The sequence below is a fragment of the Rhodamnia argentea genome, chromosome 10 (genome assembly GCF_020921035.1).
Source record: "Rhodamnia argentea isolate NSW1041297 chromosome 10, ASM2092103v1, whole genome shotgun sequence".
In the NCBI taxonomy this organism is placed as follows: Eukaryota; Viridiplantae; Streptophyta; class Magnoliopsida; order Myrtales; family Myrtaceae; genus Rhodamnia; species Rhodamnia argentea.
Genome location: NC_063159.1, coordinates 6,660,090 through 6,679,028, shown reverse-complemented (window position 1 = coordinate 6,679,028; position 18,939 = coordinate 6,660,090). Strand labels below are relative to the sequence as shown.

Genomic DNA, 18,939 nt, shown 5'->3' with positions numbered 1-18,939 from the left:
TTAATATTTCCTTTTTCTTCCATATAATTTTGTACAGCGATCATTTTTACCGTCATAGAAGCCATATATTTTACATCAATGTGTATTATATATATTATGAACTTAGAATTTCGCTTTCTTTTTCGAAAAAAAGGAATGTTCATATTAGATATGACACAATTTAACGAAACATATATACTAAAATGCATACTTCAATTTTATAGGATTGAAGTAATTCACACACACCAGGTGGCAATGTAAAAGTTACCGATCAACTAGTATTTTTGGAAAAAATCCAAAAAAGGGCCCGAAGTCCTCATGTATTCTCAAATAAGGGCCCCAAGTGAACATTGTTTCAAATAAGGGCCCAAAGTAACATAATACGTTTTAATTGAGGGCCCGAAGTGGTTATAATGTTTCAAAAAAGAGTATGGCCTAAAGGGCGTTTTCGTTATTTCACATTTTAATTTTTTTTATTATTTTTTTTCTTTTTCCCGATTAAAAAAAAAAGCTATGCCCGAGCGAGAGGGCTGCCCCTCCCGCTTGTGGCCGCCACCAACTCTTCGGTAGGGGTTCGACGAGCGCGACGAGGTCGCGGGGTCGCCGCGACCCCCAGCGAGGCGAGGGCCTCTGGCCCTCGTCGAGGCGCCGGCGACCCCGCCGGCTTGTGCCGCCCCGCGCTTACCGGCCTCCGACGGTGGGGCGGTGGCCACAGGCGGGAGGGCCGCCCTTCCCCCCAGTGAACGGCCACTTCCTCTTTTTTTTTTTTTTTTTTGAGAAACGGATAACAAAAACTATAATAAAAAAGAAAAAATTAAATAAGTAAAAAGACTAAGATGCCCTTAAATCATGCCCTTTTTTGAGATTTTATGGTCATTTCAAGCTCTTATTTGAAATAATATTCACTTGGGGCCCTTATTTGAGAAAACATGAGGACTTCGGCCCCTTTTTTGAAACAATGTTCACTTGGGGCCCTTATTTGAGAAAACATGAGAACTTCGGGCCCTTTTTTGGATTTTTCCCAAGACTTTTTACTGTTACTTAATGTTAAAAAAGAATTATCAATTTTGCATTAATGAAACTCACTATAGATAGAGATATGCCGATGTTTATTTTCTCAAAACAAACTTTCTAATTGCATGAATAAGTTTCTATCTACCATATTACAAGTTTTACTTTGATGTGTAAAAAGTTTTCTTATTGTCCAAACTTATCTTTTTGGGGAGTTACTAAGATTGATAATTTCCTTTACAACGCAAAATTGCTTATAAAATAGAGAAATTGCTAGTTATGAAAAAGTTCAAAAGTACTTTTTTGACATAAAAAGTTGATATTCACTGTACTAAACATTCTATAGTGAAAAGTTTCTTAATCGCTTGAAAAATTCACTAACCCAAACACATTCAGAAGTTTGATACATGTGTTGGTTCAATCACTCGTTGTTCTGGTTTTCGACATAGGAACTGATATAGCACGGTGATTGTAGACTTCTAGTATGTTTGATTATTGAGTGAATGTTACGGCCAAAGAAACGATCGGATGTTGGATGGTATACAGCTGACTGTAACGTTGATGTTTTATACCTCTGCTTCAAAGTTAATGCTTTAACAGATATTAAGAACCTATCCTTAGATCGGTTGCAAAAGCTTCGGTGACCCACCAAATACTTCCGGTCAATGGGTAGTGAATCAAGGCAAAGGAAGAGTCAAGAAAGGCAATCGATGCCATATGGGGATGGATGATAGCAGGAAGCCACGGATTTTGCTTGCGGCTTGCGGGTGTGTGGTGGCTGTACCTGTACGGTTTGGGCATATCTGCCAGTGTTTCTGTGAATGGGCAGAAGTAAAAGCGGTCGCGCCACTGATGACGCCTTATCTTTCATAGATAGGGCAACGATTCCTAAAGATGCAGTAGTTCTTTACACAGGCGTGGATGACTGGAGAAGTTGGGGAGCAACGGCCGATGGTATCCTCCACATTCAACTCCGTCGATGGGCTGATATTCTGGTCATCGCTCCTGTATCAGCGAATACTTTATGTTTTATAATCTATGAGCTTGGGACTAAATATCTGGCTATCTAGATATCAGGAAGTAATCCGCGAGTCCGGTCCGTTCGAGCCGCAGCGGTCCAACTTCTGAATTTTTGCGGCCAAGCGCGCCTTCTGGCTCTGACGGCGGACACATACGTTACTCCCAATTAGATTCTGCCCACAATGAGCAGGGTCTCCAAAGCAGGCCCGATGAAAATTAGAGCCGGTTCCAATAGCCGAATTCGTCTTGATCGTGTCACGTTTTCTCTGGCACGCACCCTCTTCTGCCTGATTGGCGGCTGCAAGAAGAGCGACTTCCTCGACTCTCGACGTCGGAGTTGTTTTCCATGGTTTTGAAGGAGTCCGGACTTTCGTGCCTTGCAGATGAAGCGTTCGACGAAATGCCGGTGAAAACTGCCATGGTTTGCTTCCCCGTTGAACTGGGCGTTTTCTTAACTTGAAACCTTGAATGGGAGTCGCACTTATTTTTGGCAGAGACAGGCAATTGCAAAATGCTTTTCTCAAGAGTTCCTCGCCTCCTCCTCCCCAAATCCAATAACCAAATCCCCGTCTCTTTGTTTCGTCACCTAAAGACCCTCCCTTCAGCTTCCTCCTTTGATGCATCTTCTCTGCAAACCCGCAAGAAAGATGACTACTTTGCAGTTGTCCAGCACATTACCAACATTGTTCGCCACGACTACTACATGGAGCGGACCCTCAACAAGATGCGCGTTTCCCTAACCTCCGACCTCGTCTACCGTGTCCTTCGTGCCTGCTCCCGCTGCGGCACCGAGTCGTTACGGTTCTTCAACTGGGCTTGCACCTGCCAGCCTGCTTCCTATGCCCCCACTTCAGTTGAATACGAAGAGATTGTCAAGATCTTGGCTCAAACCAAGAAGTATGAGTCCATGTGGAAGATCATCCACCAAATGAAAAGTCAGCATCTGGGTCTTTCTCCAAACACTGGATGTTTCATCATTGAGGAGTTTGGTAAGCATGGGCTTATTGATCAGGCAGTCGAGATCTTCAATAAGTTGAAGCACTTTGATTGCAAGCAGAATATCGATGTTCACAATTCTTTGCTGTTTGCTCTTTGTGAAGTTAAGATGTTTCATGGGGCTTATGCTCTGATCAGGCGGATGATCAGAAAAGGAGAGGTTCCGGACAAGAGAACCTTTGCAATCCTTGTTAATGGCTGGTGCTCGGCTGGTAAGATGAGGGAGGCACAGGACTTTTTAGAGGAGATGAGTAGAAAAGGGTTTAATCCTCCAGTGAGGGGTCGTGATCTTTTGATTGAAGGGCTGTTGAATGCAGGTTATTTGGAGTCTGCTAAGGAAATGGTGAGGAAGATGACTAAGGAAGGCTTTGTGCCTGATGTTGGGACCATTAATTCTTTGTTGGAAGCCATTGTGAAATCTGGGGAGCTTGATTTTTGTCTTAGTCTTTATCATAGCGTATGCAAACTAGGACTATGTCCCGACATCGGTACTTACAAGCTTTTGATACCAGCTGTTTCTAAGGCGGGAATGATTGATGAGGCTTTCAGGCTTCTGCATAAATCAATTGAGGATGGACATAAGCCTTTTCCTAGTCTATATGCACCTATAATAAAAGGGATGTGTAGGAGAGGACAGTTTGATGATGCATTTAGTTTCTTCAGCGAAATGAAACTTAAGGGGCATCCACCTAATCGGCCTGTTTATACAATGTTGATAACTATGTCGGCACGTGGAGGGAGGTATGTAGAGGCTGCTAACTATCTGGCGGAGATGACTGAGTTTGGCTTTACACCCATTTCCCGGTGCTTTGACATGGTTACTGATGGCTTGCAGAGTTGTGGAAAGCATGATCTAGCTGAAAAGCTGATGCAGTTGGAGGTATCCCAACAGTGATTGATGATGGCTATTTTACTGCTGAAACGTATCATCTTCTTCATTTAAGACGTGATGTCACCTGGAAGTCCTGAATTTGCAGATTCTTATCCAATGTTATATCCATCAATCTTTCTCCTTAAGTTTTCTTTTCCACACATTTGCTGGCTTGACAATCCGTGTGCCCTCAAATCAAGTAGGGGACTGATCGAGGAGGGTCTTAGAGGCTTTGTCCCACTTTTAAGGCATCCAGTTTGTTGTGCAGTGACTATTACTAGGGTATAATTGAAGAACAAGTCCAAGAGTAGAAAGCACATTGGAGAAGCTTGAATTGGATATGCCAAAAGAAGAAAAATTGGATGAACATGGTTTGGCATAAGCGCAGTATGACTGGCTTCTTTTTGTTGAACACCTAGTAACTATTTTATTTTTTCCTGGATTTGATCTTTAAGTTTTTCTGCTTTGTCTCGGTGGAGTCGGTGTTAACAGAGCCTCTGGAGTTTGGAGATAAGACCTCGGAGCAGCCATTATGAATCTATGATGCTAGGACTTCTGTCTTTTGGGTTGAAGCTGCAACAGAAGATGCCATATAAAATTTCTTGCAGGATCTGTTGCTTTGGATTGAACTTTTTAAGGAAGATAGCATTCATGGTTGTTTGATGTGGGGATCGATGGAAGCTGACCATCGTTGATGATTATGTAATCGAGTAGAGTTATGTCAGCAGACAGTTCCTGTTTCGAACTGGGATATTGGACAGGCCAATTCTACCCTTTCTCCTGCTTGTGCTTTAATAACATTATTGAATTCATCTTTATGTGGAAGCTCTGCAAAATTCCGTTGGGATCAGAAACCTTTAATAATCGAAGGTCTTGTAATTCCAGAAACTATTATTGAGTCGGGAACACCGGCAGAGAGAAACATGGCCGACTAGAAAAACGAAAAGGAGAAGAAAATCTTCAAGGTTTCTGTTCAGATTTGATTACAAAAGAGAACAAACGCATGGAATGTACTTCCACCTACATCACAATATTAAGAGGCCGGAGACAGTATTATTCCGTCAGAAAGAAGCGTGCCAGCATGAAGGCCAGATTTATACGACATGACCGACATTGCAAACAAGAAGACCAGAGACTTCCATCTGAAGGATCCAGACACATAGTAAATCAAAATCTCAGATAGACCTGTCTAGATTGCCAAAGATAGTAGTTGCCCTAAATGATGTCCTTTGGCATTGTTGTGGGTCACCCTGCCTTCTCATCATAACCATCGTCACAGGCGCTGCATCTTTGCCTTCCGATCATCTCATGACCCATCAGGACCTGGAGTCACACACCCCGGATGAATCAAGCTCTGATCCAGAAACTGACTCAGAGAAGTCCCTCTTATTCTGCTTAGAAAGTGAAGAGCTTGAAGGGCTTTTGAGTGCCTTTTTGTAGGCGTTTGTAGTGGCAGGATCTTCTCAGCATATGCTTCAAAAGGAACAACTTTTTCTCCTCCACTTTGTATTAGTCACCAACATCTTAGAAATCACGAGGAATCTTCTGTGACTTCACTAGATGCTACACACATCAGACTGATGATTACATCTGCAAGCCATCAGACATCATAAGGGCATATTCTGAATAAAGCGTTGAGCTCTGCACTAGATCTGATCAGTGGACGCAAAAGGGGCATAAGGGCATATTCTGACTTCGAGGATTCATAGTTCTTTGGTGTTGGATCTTTCCAATAATTCAGACATCATTCCTTGTAGTGAATGCTTTTTGGGAAAGTCAGATGTTGCTTTCTTACGAAGTATATTTCCAAATCATCTCCTGCTCAACATTGTAGAGTGCCTAAAGTGGTACACAAATCTGGTGCATCAACACACCCAGAGCATGAATAATCATCTAAGCTTGTGGATCTGATCGCTCTCGAGGCAAGCAAGCTGTCCACAAACAAGAAGTCTCTCTTTCAGCTGAAACCAAACATTATGATCAGATCCAGACATGAAGAGTCAGTTCTCCCAGACCATATTTTCTAGTGATAGACCATGTGGAAGAATTGCACCAGTTATGTGAAGAAATGTGCCCGTAACTTTTCCGAAAAGTGATTGTGCGCGGCACGATTGGCTCGTTTCTCAGGTGTGGGTGACGCGCGGTACACCAAATGTATGAATACTTTGCCCATGGTCACAACAACAATGGATGGAATTTGACTACCCGTTAAAGAGATTTCAGGCAAATTCGAGATGAAACGGAAATTAATCAGGCGACTCGGTACATCAACGAACTATCGATATAACTAGACGGACTGCCATGACGGGTTCTGGTGTTTTGACCCCTACCACAAACGATTGCCTTTTCATTTTGAGCCAAACATTATTGACTACCCCACCTTACTCGCTTAAACTTTACATATTTTAACCATTTCATTCATGGAATTATTACGTCATAATATTTGTATTCAATATAATCCGTTAACTAATGTACACATGAAGAGATTTACGTGACTACTCAATTCTCACCTTTCAATCGTTTCATTTTACGCAAATGACACATAGTCCCATTTCATAGTCAGAACCGTATTGTGCTCCGAAAAGATCATGTCGCTTGTCCATCCAACGAATAGAGTTACAAATAGAAATAATCATGTTGTGCGCTCTATATTTATAGTACGCTAATCATCGGGCGAATCGGATATTGATCGTTGTGGTTTTCGAAAGGACTCGACAACTTGCCATGTCGAGATTAGTCGATTGAATTGAAAAAAAAAATTCTCTTTGACATATATGTGTGTTTCTGTTCTGTTCCGTTCCGAGTTAATTTTTTATCTAGAAAAGACCACTATTTTCGTGACGGCAAAATAGAATACATAGTCAATGTCCATAACTATGCTTTAACATATGATTAGAACAAGTTCAGATTTAGGAGGTCGTGTACGATTCATTATCCTGTTTAGTGATTTTTAATAGACACTCTGGTTTTGTAGATTCGTAATGTGCACCATTCTTCGATCTAAAAGTTAAATAACAAATTGTTGTGAAGCTACTCATAGAAGGCAGTATAAAAGGCTTTTATTAAAACTTCACTCCAGCTCTCTTTTACATTTCTGTATAATTTCTGACATCCACTTTGTTGTAGATTGCTGGGTGGGTTTATGCGATAATTTGCTGACTTGCACAATCCGAATGTGGAATTACACCAAGCCATTTTTCGTTGCACTTTCCATGCATGCCTTTCAGCAAAGGAATCCTTACACAGAACGTCATCTTATGTCACTTGATGAGCTTGGTATTGCTCTTATTCACCTAGTCTCAAGAAGTCATTTGGGAGATTATCAAACCGGTGCTATAGCTCCGGTCTCCACAATTGAGTCAACTATCAGAACTTACTATGAGACTCGATTTCTCATCAGTTATTTGGGAGATTATCAAACCGGTGATGTGGCTCCGGTCTCCACAATTGAGTCAACTATCATAGCTTACCATGAGACTCGAGTTCTGTTTGATGAGAGTAATGCCTAGCAGTAAGTGTAAATATCTAGAAACATTTGGGTTAATAGGGTTTTTGTTGGGCTTTAGGCTACACTGTATTCCAATTTTACTTGCTCTAGGAGGTTCTTTCGCAACCAATCGATTCTCAAGTAGCATGGGTAGCGGTTTAGACAAAGGTCGAGGTAGTGGGGTAAAAACAGGTGGATTTTTCTTCCTTGGCTCCGGCGGTTTAGGGACGGTCGAAGAAGAAGATCATTGGGTAAGGGTAGGAGGTGAGAACTTTTTCGGTTTAGGTGGGTGAGGGACAAACGCCACATCATCGGTTTGCTCCCTATCTCTTCTTACAGGATATTGGCGCCCAAAGGACGAGTCAGGTATCTTCTTCTCCCGCAACGCCCATTCATGACGTTCCGCCACCTTAATTAAGTGCGCGAACGTTTAACACCCAGAGGTGTTCAACTTATCGAAGTAATCAAAGGGTAATGCTTTGAGGAAGATATCCACCAACTCTTCTTCGGGGACATGTGGTTTCACTTGCACGGCTAAAGCTCTCCACCTTTGAGCATAGGCGCGAACGGCCTCATTCTTCCCTTTAGTGATCCTCAAAAGGTCCTCCATAGTAAGGGTCGTCAGAGTATTAAACTTATATTGCCTAAGGAACTCATCGGCTAACTTGTCCCGGTCAGCGAGCCTTTCGGGTTCCAGTTCGATAAACCATGCTAAAGCTGCCCTAGATAGACTTTCTTGAAAAGTATTGACCAACAACGGGATATTGTCTAAGAATTGGGACATGCGGCGCAGGTAGTACTTTAGATGCGCCTTGGGACATCCGGTCCGGTTATACTTTCTTACGAAATCGGGCTCCTTGTAATCAGAAGGAACCTCGATTTTCTCAAACGGTTTCACTTTATCAAAGCGCGAAAGCTTGTATCCTTACTAGCCAAGCATTCCTCAATCTTGGCGAGTCTCTTAATCTCTTCCTCCATCTTGATGGCTTATTTTTCTTTCTTCTACGGATCAATTACAACCGAAGGGTCCTTAGGTGGCCGCTCCAAATTTGGAGAGGGGTTTACAGCAGGGGCCGGATTAGCACCTGTACCATCCGATGCACTCGGAGGCCGGCATTGCCTTCATTTACGCCACCATTGTGGCTATCATGTTATTTTAATTTTTGTGTTATTTATTTATTTATGAATTTGAAACAAATTAATTTAATTAAAACAATCATAAAAATAATAATAATTCATCATGTATATTAAATACACATGTCCCAACATATTGAAATTTTTTATTTTTTGAAAAATCATGTGTCAGCATTGTGTCAATGCTACATAGCTCGTGTTTAACCCGATCAAATTTGACTCGTGTTTAACCCGATCAAATTTGACTCGAGCTCGACAAGGGTCGAGGGCAAGTTGAGTTTGAGAAGCTCACTCATAGAACAGAGTTCTAGAGAGAAGCTCTTGGACAACAACGCTTTGTACTTCTTTCTTGGACAACAATGCTTTGTATTTCTTTCTTGGATAATCAAAATGAAGGGAGAACACCTCTTTATATAGTAGAGGGCATCTCATAACAACCGTTGATTCATACTCGATTTAATGGCTTATATTGCATCTTCCCTTCTACTCAACTACCACCATAAATAGCAAAGTTCTAGAGTACGGGACAATTACCGTATCGTCCGCACCTGAGAATATTGTAGAGAATGGTAGAAAACTCTAGAGAAACCCTAGACACTTCAAGTCTTGAGGTTCTTCTCGACCATATGATCGATCGGTTGTGCCACGAAAATCTCGATCCGTGACACATGGCCCTACGATCGAGCACTCGACCGGTGATAGGAATTGGCTGCAAAAGGACTTGATTGCACTAACATCGAGATCCCGAGGATGTAATACAATGGGTCCTTCGTCCGAGCCGCAAAAGAACAATCTTTTCGTCCTTTATCAAGTGCCCTAGCACCCTGGAGTGTCCCGCATCGGGGGCGGCATCGAACGCATTGACCATTTCTCGTGTTGATCCCACGAGACAAAGCAAGATCGCGCTTGCTTTTACATCCGAGAGCCGTGATCTCCGCATCGGTCCAAATGTGGCCGCTAAATGAGCTACTACTAAAACATCTTTCTAAACTATTGTATGAATAAATTTGCCTCCAATCATCAAAATTCGAGGTGAAACTTATGACGTTGTTATACATATAGTCCAGCTTTCATTTCCCAGCAACAACCACTATTTTCCACTAGTCAATTAGATTCCAATCAGAGCTATGCTAATCTTACCGTAGCCTGTCGTGGGAGACCCGCAAATCAAGTTGCTGATTGGATTTCAAAGGCTCTTCGCTCGAACTATCTTCCTGCTTTTTGGTTATGTAAACCCGCAAACCTTATGGGATCTCTTATGTTGTGACACCCTTGTGTTGGGCTCGTTTTCTTTGAACCCTAATCGATGAATAAAGGATACTCACTTTTCTTACCAAAAGAAAAAAAAAATTAGATTCCAATCCCATGCTCAAACAAAAAGAAAAAAGCACGGAAAAAAGATTCTCCTAAACATTTTTTTTTTTGTCAAAGAAAAATTTTGCCTCACTTGTAATTGGCCATGGACCGCTCCACAAGAATTAAATTAAAGCACCAATTCCACCAACTTTTCTAGCCGTTAACCGCCTCGGCCCGTTCAAATTCGAAACCCGAACTTCAATCTTCATCTTCCCACTTCGCCCTCGCAGCACTCTCGATTCCGCTCCGTGTCTGTGCTCCTTCACAGCCCCATTTGCTTCCACGCAGAGACTCCATGGGCGTGAAGATGCAAGAAGCGCTCCAACCTTCGCCGGCCGGAGTCGGAGACGACAAGCTCCGGCGCAAGCCGGGCCGGAAGCCTCTCCAGCCTAGGAACTCTCCGGCCCCTCTTCCCTCCGGCGACCAGCCGAAACCGAAGCCGAAGCCTGAGAGGATCGGGATCGGGATCGAGACCTCGCCGGTGTTCCTCGAGTCGGACAAGGAGAACCGCCCCTATCCGCCGCCGTCGCCCCGCGCCGCCGCGACTCCTCCGGCGAAGGTGGAGCAGCTGGACTCGTCGCTAGCGGAGGAGCTGGTCGCGGTGAGGAAGAAGCTGGAGAGGCTGAAGGCGGACGGGGAGAGGACGGAGGCCGTGCTGAAGGAGAGGGACGGGTTCCTGGCGACCAAGATGAGGGAGGTCGAGGAGTGGGGGGAGGTCCAGAAGCTGCTCGAGATCGAGGTGGATCGGCTGTACCGATTGAAGCAGCTCAAGCTTTCGCTCGAGGTAAGCCCACTTGGAACCGATGACGTTGCCGACAGATTTTGAGCTTGATTTTTTTGTGGAGATTACTGAGAAAGTCTAGGGTTTTTTTGTCTTCTTTTGTCGAATCAGAGAGTGTCGCCGATTCGATCGCTGAGAGAGAGGTCTCACATCAATCAGGTAAGCATGAATGAACTGCCATTTTCTTCCGATTGCGGTCCTAGTCCTGGCAAAGTAAGAACTGGTTCGTTTTAGGCTAAAACCCAAACCAAATCGCGTTAAGCAACAGACTGGATCCAATCCAATGTTTGTTTGAATCGAATCGAGAGCCGTACCGGCATCTCGGTTGTTTGCTGATTGCATTTTCTGTTCTACTCATTAGGTTGTTGCTCTTTCGTTTAGACAATACAATAATTTATTTATTTTCTTTTTTCCTTTTGACAATTTTTTTTTTCAGGAACCAAAATTGGAGAACAGAGAGGAATCGGTGGGGGAATGTGAAGCGCCGAGCCGGAGCTCTGTCTCTTCGAAATCGAGTGCAGATGGGGATTGATTCGATACTGATTTTCTTGTATTTGGGTTTTGATTCAGAAATTTGTTTGTAACTTCACTTTCCTCGTTGAAGTACATGGAAGATTCGGCAAAAGCATCACACGCTAAGCGCGTATGTGCCGCTACAGGGGATTCGGCAGGTCCACGGCGTCTGATGTGTGGTCGAGTCGGCATTAGTCATCAAGACACCCGATGGTGCTCCTAGAGCTTCTCCTATGAGGGATCGGAGCGACTCCCTGATCGTTTCATTCAAGTTCTGTTTTAACCGCCATGGCTTGTGAGTTCTCCTAGTGATTTTCCATACATCCTATTGAGGGGGTAATTTTATCCCTTCAATCCTTAAAGATGGCTCCGTACAAGTTTGAGTTACTTCAAATGGGTTCCATTTGCGTCTCTTGTCTCAATGATCCATCTTCCATTCCGTGCATAACCTTGCCCCAATTTTTTTTTTTTTTTACCCCAATGAGGGAAAAGGGAACTCAGACGACAGTCCAATTCTAAAATATGGTGCTAAAATCATGGCTAAGCGTAGAACTTGAACATGTCCTCACTTGTTTCTTCAGATGACCTACTGGCCGCAGGGGCAGGGGCAGGGGCGGGTTTCATGTAGCAAATCCAAGTTAGGGTCACGATGCTGCGAGCGTCAAGAACCTTACTCCCCGAGCAAGTTCGCTTGCACCTGCTGTGTTGTATCCATTTCCCGGCTTTCCTCGTTGGGACTCACTCAAAATATTGTGCCATGTTCCGATTACCTATTAAGACTTTTTACTATGACTCACTCAACATCTTGTGACGGGGCTCCCGGAGCTGTATAGGGACCAACCTTGGTTGTGGCTTTAAAGCGCACCCTGCAATATGGGGGAAACAAGAATAGGTTGCAACTTGGATGGCGTCGCACTGTTTGGGCAATTGCTGACTCTTTAATACGTGGGACAAGCAGTGTGTACCCGATTGAATCAAGGATCGAAATAATATTGCACCGGTTAACGATCCCCGCATAGCTGCCCCTAAACTCGCGACTGCAAATATTAATTGTCTCCGGAGAGGCGGATGGGAAGAGATCGATTCAAGATTTAAGTAGCTATTTAATCATTCATTTGGATGATTGAAACAGGCGGCACATGACGCATGTAGTCATAACACCCGAGAAGAAACGAGCCCCCAACTCCAACTTGCAAGTCCAACAGAATTCATCAAGTCAAACGAGTTCGAAACACAACCCACTTATCTCCAATTTGTACAGGGGAACGCCAGGGGAGGATTAGCATAGCATTTACAAGACAAACTCTAATGAACGGTAACAAACATCCCAATAAAGCTAAGGACTCAAGTGTTTCCTGTGGGAGGGCTTGTGACAATTTTACCATGCAAAATAACCGAGACAAGCCACCACATTCTTTAAAATCAGCACATTAACTGATTGAAATGGTCAAATTAGAGATCTAACATGCAAAACAGCAATTTCCCCGATGGCCACAACCATACGCGCGTGATGATTGTGACAGAGAAAGAAAAGTAATGAACTGCCAAGTGGTAGGAGCTACCTCAAAGCAAGCATGCTGAATGACTTTTACCCCAGTGAGCATGTTTCACAATAACCAGTACCACGGTATTCATGCAACACAAAGATCTAGATTTATATCCAAAGACTTCCAAGAGAAATTGATTAACGGAGTTATTTAAGATACAAACCAAGAAAAGCAGTTCAATGAAAAATAGATTGAAAGTCATTTAGAGAGTCTGCAGAGAATTAGCTCTAGCTACTACTCTGATTAAAACAGAAAACTCTATCACCCAAGATAGCCCATATCACCCTTACTACTCTCAACCAATGTGGTCGAGATCTTGACCAAGAATTGGGGCCTCTTGAGGAGCACACTGCACCTACTGTGGAGCTATGAAAGCCTACATTAAACATGACCCATGGATTCCGCAAAGCATGCATCCACAGACAACTTATATTCTACAGAAGAGAACAAATGAGAGGCTTACAAACACCACATCAATGATAATGTACCAGACATGCTTTGGTGCTTGTCGTCACGACCTCAGCCACAGCTGGATAATGCCCACAACTAATCTTCCAGGAACAAACGAATTCACGAGGTCGGTCTCCTGAAATTAAAGATGGTTTCACCGAGTAACTGATGACGACCCATACGATAGATTGCGCAATTCAGCAGAACTTCCAGTGGTTGTTACAATTTACACAAGTCACAAAAGTTGTCATAGGCTCATCTGCACTCCTAGTTTGCAATTGATAATAAGTAGTCTTCCGCTGGCCACAGCGACCACACTTGAACTGATCAGTTGTGGCTTTTGGCGGGCCACCACGTTCACAGTCGAACAAAGCTTTCTCTTTAATTTGGTGATTCTCAAGCTGCCTTTGATCACTGGCCATTTCATCTGGGGTCATTGTGATGAGCCTCTCTGGTTTAACTTCCCCAAGAAGAACTTTCCTTCTTAGGTCTGGATTGTTCGGGTCCTTGATGTTGAACATGATCGATCGATATTTGAATTTTTGGGTTCCGTTGGACCGACCCATCTTCTCAAACATGAGGGATTCAACGGTGACAGCAACTCGGATTGGATCGCATGCATTTACTTCGTTCTTAATATCATCGTCAGCCTCGCTGACAACCTTAGACAGTGCCTCAACAAGTAGTTCTCTAACTTTGTCACGAAGAGAATCATTGCACTTGACCAATCCTGTCAACTTCGGAGGAGCATTAGACCCAGCTAATGGTTTTTTAGTGTTCAATGGCTGTTTCTCTTCTTTGACTTCTCTGTCATTCTTCTCAGACATTAGAGTAAGTGTGTCTACAACATTTTTCTCAACTTTGGTGGTTTGAGAACTTGACACCAACTTGGTGGAATCACCTTTGTAAATTTTCTCAACTTTCACTGTTTCTACATGTGAAGATTTATCGACCTTTACTGCACCTGCCTTCTGCCCCTTCTCAAATTTGATGCTATCTGCTTTCTCATTTTTCTGCAACAATTTATCATCACTGCTGGACTTCTTTTTATTTTTGGCTGTCTCATCAATGATTATCTTCTTCCAAATCTCAAGCACATCTGCAGCCATTGTTTTGATTGTCTCTGTAGGATGTTTTGTTAGGTGCCTAAGCCGTTTCCCAACCTGAAAGGAATTGCCATCAAAGCATTCATGTGAGGATAACAAAGAGAATTTATGCAACTTCCTCAAATAAGTGAAAACAAACTAGGAATCAAGTTCACCAGTGGATTCCTCCACCATGAATGCACAAAACAACTAAGTAAAAGGTTTTGGAGTCGTAATAAAGCAGGAAAGAACAGGTATGTGGGACAAGGAAAAAAAACTAAAAGCGAGTCCAGCACCAAGATAATAACCCATGATACCAATTTCTCATGATCTTTTTAAAGGTATTTGACATGTGAAATTATCGCATCCAACAGTCTCTTCAAGCCTATTATCCCCCTTGGGAAAAAGTAAATTCTGTTTTTGCTGTACAATGAATATGAGCCTATGTATTCCCAAAAGAACAATGTAAGACCACTGAAAACCTGAAATATCGCTACAGAGAACAATCATCACTAAAACCCCAAAAGAAAACAGCTAACACAAAGGATATGCAAATCATGTCGAGGAGGTTTTAGATTTCACCACATCCTAGAAAGCACAGCTACAACTTGCTTTTCCTCTAAACCACCACAACAGTTATAAAGATGTGCACTGTGGCTGCATCAGTCATCAAGTGACAGCATCGCTGCCTCCTTGGCCGTAATTGCGGTCTAGAAAGCTGTTAGAGCACCCCCTCCCCCACCCCCCACCACCAAAAAAAAAAAAAAAAATGAAAAAGATAAAGGACAAAGAAATTGTAAATATTAGCTTTCCTCCTGGACTCTTACCATGAAATCTTCTCCTGCTGTAATTCCGCAAGAGAACAAGTATGCATCTATGATCTAATGGCCTCCCTGCTCTCATTCCCCTAATTCTTTAAAAGAATCAGAGGATTGACCTAGAGGCAGTCCACTCTCACGAAAATTTAAGAGACCTCATGTGCACTGTGGTGGCATCAGCCATCACATGACAACATCACTGTCTTGGCTGTGATGGCCTTACAGTCAAGAAAGGTGTTACAGCTCGTTAACCCCCCCCCTCCAAAAAAAAAAAAAAAAAAGAAAAAGAAAAATCGCACCTATCAAATCAACTTTGATGGCTTTAAAATCTTACACTAATGGTACTAAACCAAGGATTCCCTGTATTCAGCCCTGTGGAACAATATATATATCAGGTCAATTAAGTTAGTAACGTCACCAGTCCATCCCTGGGACCCCAAGCTGTGTGCTCGTGCTTCTTTCGAATGAGATGTTGATGTTCATCCCAGGCAACCATCTCTTGTTTGGCACACCCATAACGGCTAAAGTTCCAACAATCAAGACAAATAATATCACTCCTTATGGTATCGAATCCTTGACCGCGGCATAGTCTCTCAATAACTGCTAGAATATTCCCTTCTTTTGACAACTAAAAATTTTTATCCACCTATGTGGACAAATGGCTATACGATATACCAGAGCATGTACTCCAATATGTTTGATGGGGAAAGACTTCTCTTGTTTTAGGTCCCCCATTCGAGCATGCAATTTCCTGAGGATTTTTCCTTCTCTTGACAACCATGACCATCCACATGTAAAAGCACCAAAGAAGCCCAGCATTTTAGTAACAAGTACCATCAACCAGGTAGCTACTGGATATGGAAGAAAAGAGAGAGAGGCCCGGCCTGGAAGAAATGGTCAACTGCCAACAATTGCTACGGCATTGCTAGATTTACTAAACCAACAAATACCCGGACTGAATACACATAATAAAAGATAATGTCTTTAGAACAAGCTAGATAGAGAGGCCAATAGAAAGAGCAAAAAGGGATTTTTTTTCTTCCTCCACCTTATCCATAAGAATAGCAAAACTAGCAAAGAACTCAATTCGAAAATTGACAGATCAAACGTCAACACTCAACTGCGTCACTCAAATTAAGGTGGTCGTCCACTTCTCATTCTAACGTTTACAAAGCAAAAAACATAACTCTCTAATTCCACAAATTGCATTCTCAAAGACTCAAAAATCCTGCCTTTCGCTACTCTACTCTTCTACCGAGTTCTGCCAATTCAAGAAAATTTACCTGAGTGGCCACGAGAGCGTCGTAAGAAACCGGGAAGCCCTTGAGCCGTTTCAGAGCGTCCACACACCGGGAAACCTCAGGATCATCCGACGACACCCCGTCACTGGCCGCCGCATCGGCGGCCTTCTTCGCCCTCTCGAAGAGCTCCACCAGCTCTCTGTCCATCGGATTGCGGCCCCAGAGACTCCCCTAGAACCCCATAGCGACCCAGGCATTGACCAAACAAAAAGACAAATGAGCGCACATCAATTACAAATCGCACACTCAAACAAGCAAGAAAATCAAGAAAATCGGACGATGTAAGTGCGAGAATCGGCAGTAATGGACAGAGATCTTGGGAAACTACCGGAGGGTTTGGGTCGGACAAGGCGGAGCTCGGCGCAGAGTCACCGCGTCGAAGAAAAGGTTTTAATCGCTTCGGAATTCTCCTCCAGATTTGCTGCCTTGTCCGCTGAACATTCTCGTATATATATATATAAGAGGAGAGAGAGGGAGAGGAGACTTGATAGGGATCGACGGTGGTTATAGCATTCCTAAGATCCTTGTTCCGAGAATGGACGGCTGGTGATCAATCTGCAACAAATGGCCGAGTTTCCTGTTCAATTGCAGTTCCGGGCAAGGATTCTTTGTTATATATGGTCACGTTGATGAATTTCCTCATGCAGTACGAATTGGGAATCCCAATTTGTTTGGATTCTGCTTCCACATAGGGTTATAATTTTGATTATTCGATTAGTGATTGTGAAGAACCTTCTGGAATGCCGGCGTAAAATCCACGGCGTGTTTTTTGTCGGGTCCGGTTCAAGACATGTAAGGGAAACGATCCGAGCCAATGTCCGTGGATAAGCTTTCCAACGCTTAAGGCATGTGTACACCGGCTGGTATCGCTTACCTTTCAAGAGGGACAGCTCCCTAGTTCTAGACGAATCAATGCCAAAAATGTCTGAGGCCGATTCCCAGAACCACGGTCCCATCGGCTCATCCGAGATCGTGAAGGCACGAAAGCCACGCCTGAAGCGACTTGTTGGAGTTGGCCGGCGGCCATGATTGCTGGCTCACTCGTTGATGTGGTCACCGGTGGTCCTTCTGTGGGCCGGGCTTGTGGTTTCTTGGGCTAGTTTGAGTTCAGTGAATCCAGTTACTCCGTTGGCCCTTCCTCATCACTTGGGCCTGGCCCACTAAAGGTATCCCCCTCCCCCTTCTCTCTCTCTCTCTGAACTCTTTACTTAATCTCTCAGAGGTAGATATAAGCATCGGAGATGAGCAATGCCTTGGAACTGTTATGCTGGATGTTGATTCGTCGTGGCGAGTTATGTATTCATTTGTTGTCTCCTTCACTTGATTTTGACACGTGTCTAAATTTTGATGGTCTTCGCGATAAATAGTTTTACTGCCAATTTCATGGCACAACAATCTATTCTCTATCAACGCAACCTCACGATGGCGATCACCGCAAAGCACCGCCCCTACATCGATGCCGCTTGTCTCTCCCACCAAAACTGTTCATCTAAGACCCATTGTTCGTCTCCTCGTTTACACTCCCTATATCACAGGTCAAATCCAATATTGTCGACCCCAAGCTCGGCGCTTATGGTGAAGCTCAACACGAGGTATCGAGCTCCACTCGTCTCGGTTGACCCGGTTGACGAGCTTCCAAATTTGGAGGGCCCGACGCCACTCTTGTGGCCTTCAAGGCTGCTGACGTGACACCAGCACAAGCTCAATGCTAGCGTTAGTGTCTCTCTATGTGTTGCTTTAAGGGTCCTACACTTGTTAGGAGATATGCGATTTGAGTCGTACCTATTCCATACCATTCGCAACCCGAAAATTTAAGATTGGCGAGCTCATCGCCGTAATCTTATAAAAATACTAACAATTAGAAATTTTTTCTCACACAAGATATGACATATCTAGATAACGTAATATGAACCAATCACAATTGCGCTTATAATGTGAAACAAACTTGTGGTCCAGTAAAAGATGAGTGATCATTTTCCCGCTTGACCAACCGCCTTGGCAGTATTACGAACTTGCGTGGAACTTACTCGAATGCCAATCCCCATCAACAATATTATATTGATATTGTAAAACTCACGAGAATGACAACAACCACGTTTAACAACACGATGCCATGCTCGTTCGTCGCTATTGAAATCATCTAGAAGTCTGACGTCAGATGAGCATAAGCATAGTGACGTCAAAAATGCTTCCAATCGATGTCGACACTAAAGGTTATCAGATCACTTCACTTTTGTTTTGACCAGTCAAAATAAATCCAAAACCCTAACAATTTCTTGGATCTTTCATTTATGGGCAGAGGCAAAGTTGGAACTTTTCATCTTCTGATTTTTTTTTTTGGGGTCCGAAATGGATGAGTCCCACGTCTCCATCAAGCCTGTATCTTGATAGTAACACAATGGCGAAAATAATAAGATGCAGAGATACGTACCGACATACATAGTAGTTTTATCATGAAGTATAGGACACGATCAGCTTAATGTAATCAAATATGATTCGCAATCTTGATCGAGAAAAAGTTGTGTAGACTGAAATTACCGAATGCAAATGAAAATAGTTATGAGAAACGTCGGTATCTAGGGATTGAATT

The 18,939-nt window shown here is 43.2% G+C and overlaps 3 protein-coding genes and 1 pseudogene across 3 annotated transcripts; 3 read left to right on the top strand and 1 right to left on the bottom strand.

Annotated features, from left to right (window-relative positions):
• Positions 1 to 1,586: 1,586 nt before the first annotated feature.
• Positions 1,587 to 7,386, top strand: LOC115750593 (annotated as a pseudogene).
• On the top strand, positions 2,229 to 4,726 carry LOC115750594 (pentatricopeptide repeat-containing protein At5g18390, mitochondrial). Its single transcript, XM_048285963.1, has 2 exons — positions 2,229 to 3,915; positions 4,080 to 4,726. The coding sequence occupies exon 1, from the start codon at positions 2,522 to 2,524 to the stop codon at positions 3,899 to 3,901; it is 1,380 nt and encodes a 459-aa protein (XP_048141920.1). The 5' UTR covers positions 2,229 to 2,521; the 3' UTR covers positions 3,902 to 3,915; positions 4,080 to 4,726.
• A 2,578-nt stretch (positions 7,387 to 9,964) lies between the features above and the next one.
• LOC115750596 (myosin-1) lies at positions 9,965 to 11,266 on the top strand. Its single transcript, XM_030688064.2, has 3 exons — positions 9,965 to 10,638; positions 10,747 to 10,794; positions 11,072 to 11,266. The coding sequence occupies exons 1-3, from the start codon at positions 10,150 to 10,152 to the stop codon at positions 11,165 to 11,167; spliced, it is 633 nt and encodes a 210-aa protein (XP_030543924.1). The 5' UTR covers positions 9,965 to 10,149; the 3' UTR covers positions 11,168 to 11,266.
• A 1,512-nt stretch (positions 11,267 to 12,778) lies between these two features.
• LOC115750595 (transcription elongation factor TFIIS) lies at positions 12,779 to 16,904 on the bottom strand. The gene is made up of 3 exons (XM_030688063.2): positions 16,678 to 16,904; positions 16,332 to 16,520; positions 12,779 to 14,308 (listed from the first exon to the last, which is right to left on the bottom strand). The coding sequence occupies exons 2-3, from the start codon at positions 16,494 to 16,496 to the stop codon at positions 13,343 to 13,345; spliced, it is 1,131 nt and encodes a 376-aa protein (XP_030543923.2). The 5' UTR covers positions 16,497 to 16,520; positions 16,678 to 16,904; the 3' UTR covers positions 12,779 to 13,342.
• Between the last annotated feature and the right edge of the window lie 2,035 nt (positions 16,905 to 18,939).

Bases quoted from the DNA above. Each gene is read 5' to 3' on its own strand.
- LOC115750594 (XM_048285963.1), top strand. From the start codon at position 2,522: ATGCTTTTCTCAAGAGTTCCTCGCCTCCTCCTCCCCAAATCCAATAAC.
- LOC115750596 (XM_030688064.2), top strand. From the start codon at position 10,150: ATGGGCGTGAAGATGCAAGAAGCGCTCCAACCTTCGCCGGCCGGAGTC. The intron at 10,639-10,746 runs GTAAGCCCACTT...TTGTCGAATCAG, and splicing joins AGCTCAAGCTTTCGCTCGAG to AGAGTGTCGCCGATTCGATC. The intron at 10,795-11,071 runs GTAAGCATGAAT...TTTTTTTTTCAG, and splicing joins AGAGGTCTCACATCAATCAG to GAACCAAAATTGGAGAACAG.
- LOC115750595 (XM_030688063.2), bottom strand. From the start codon at position 16,496: ATGGACAGAGAGCTGGTGGAGCTCTTCGAGAGGGCGAAGAAGGCCGCC. The intron at 14,309-16,331 runs GTAAATTTTCTT...AATTCCTTTCAG, and splicing joins ACGCTCTCGTGGCCACTCAG to GTTGGGAAACGGCTTAGGCA.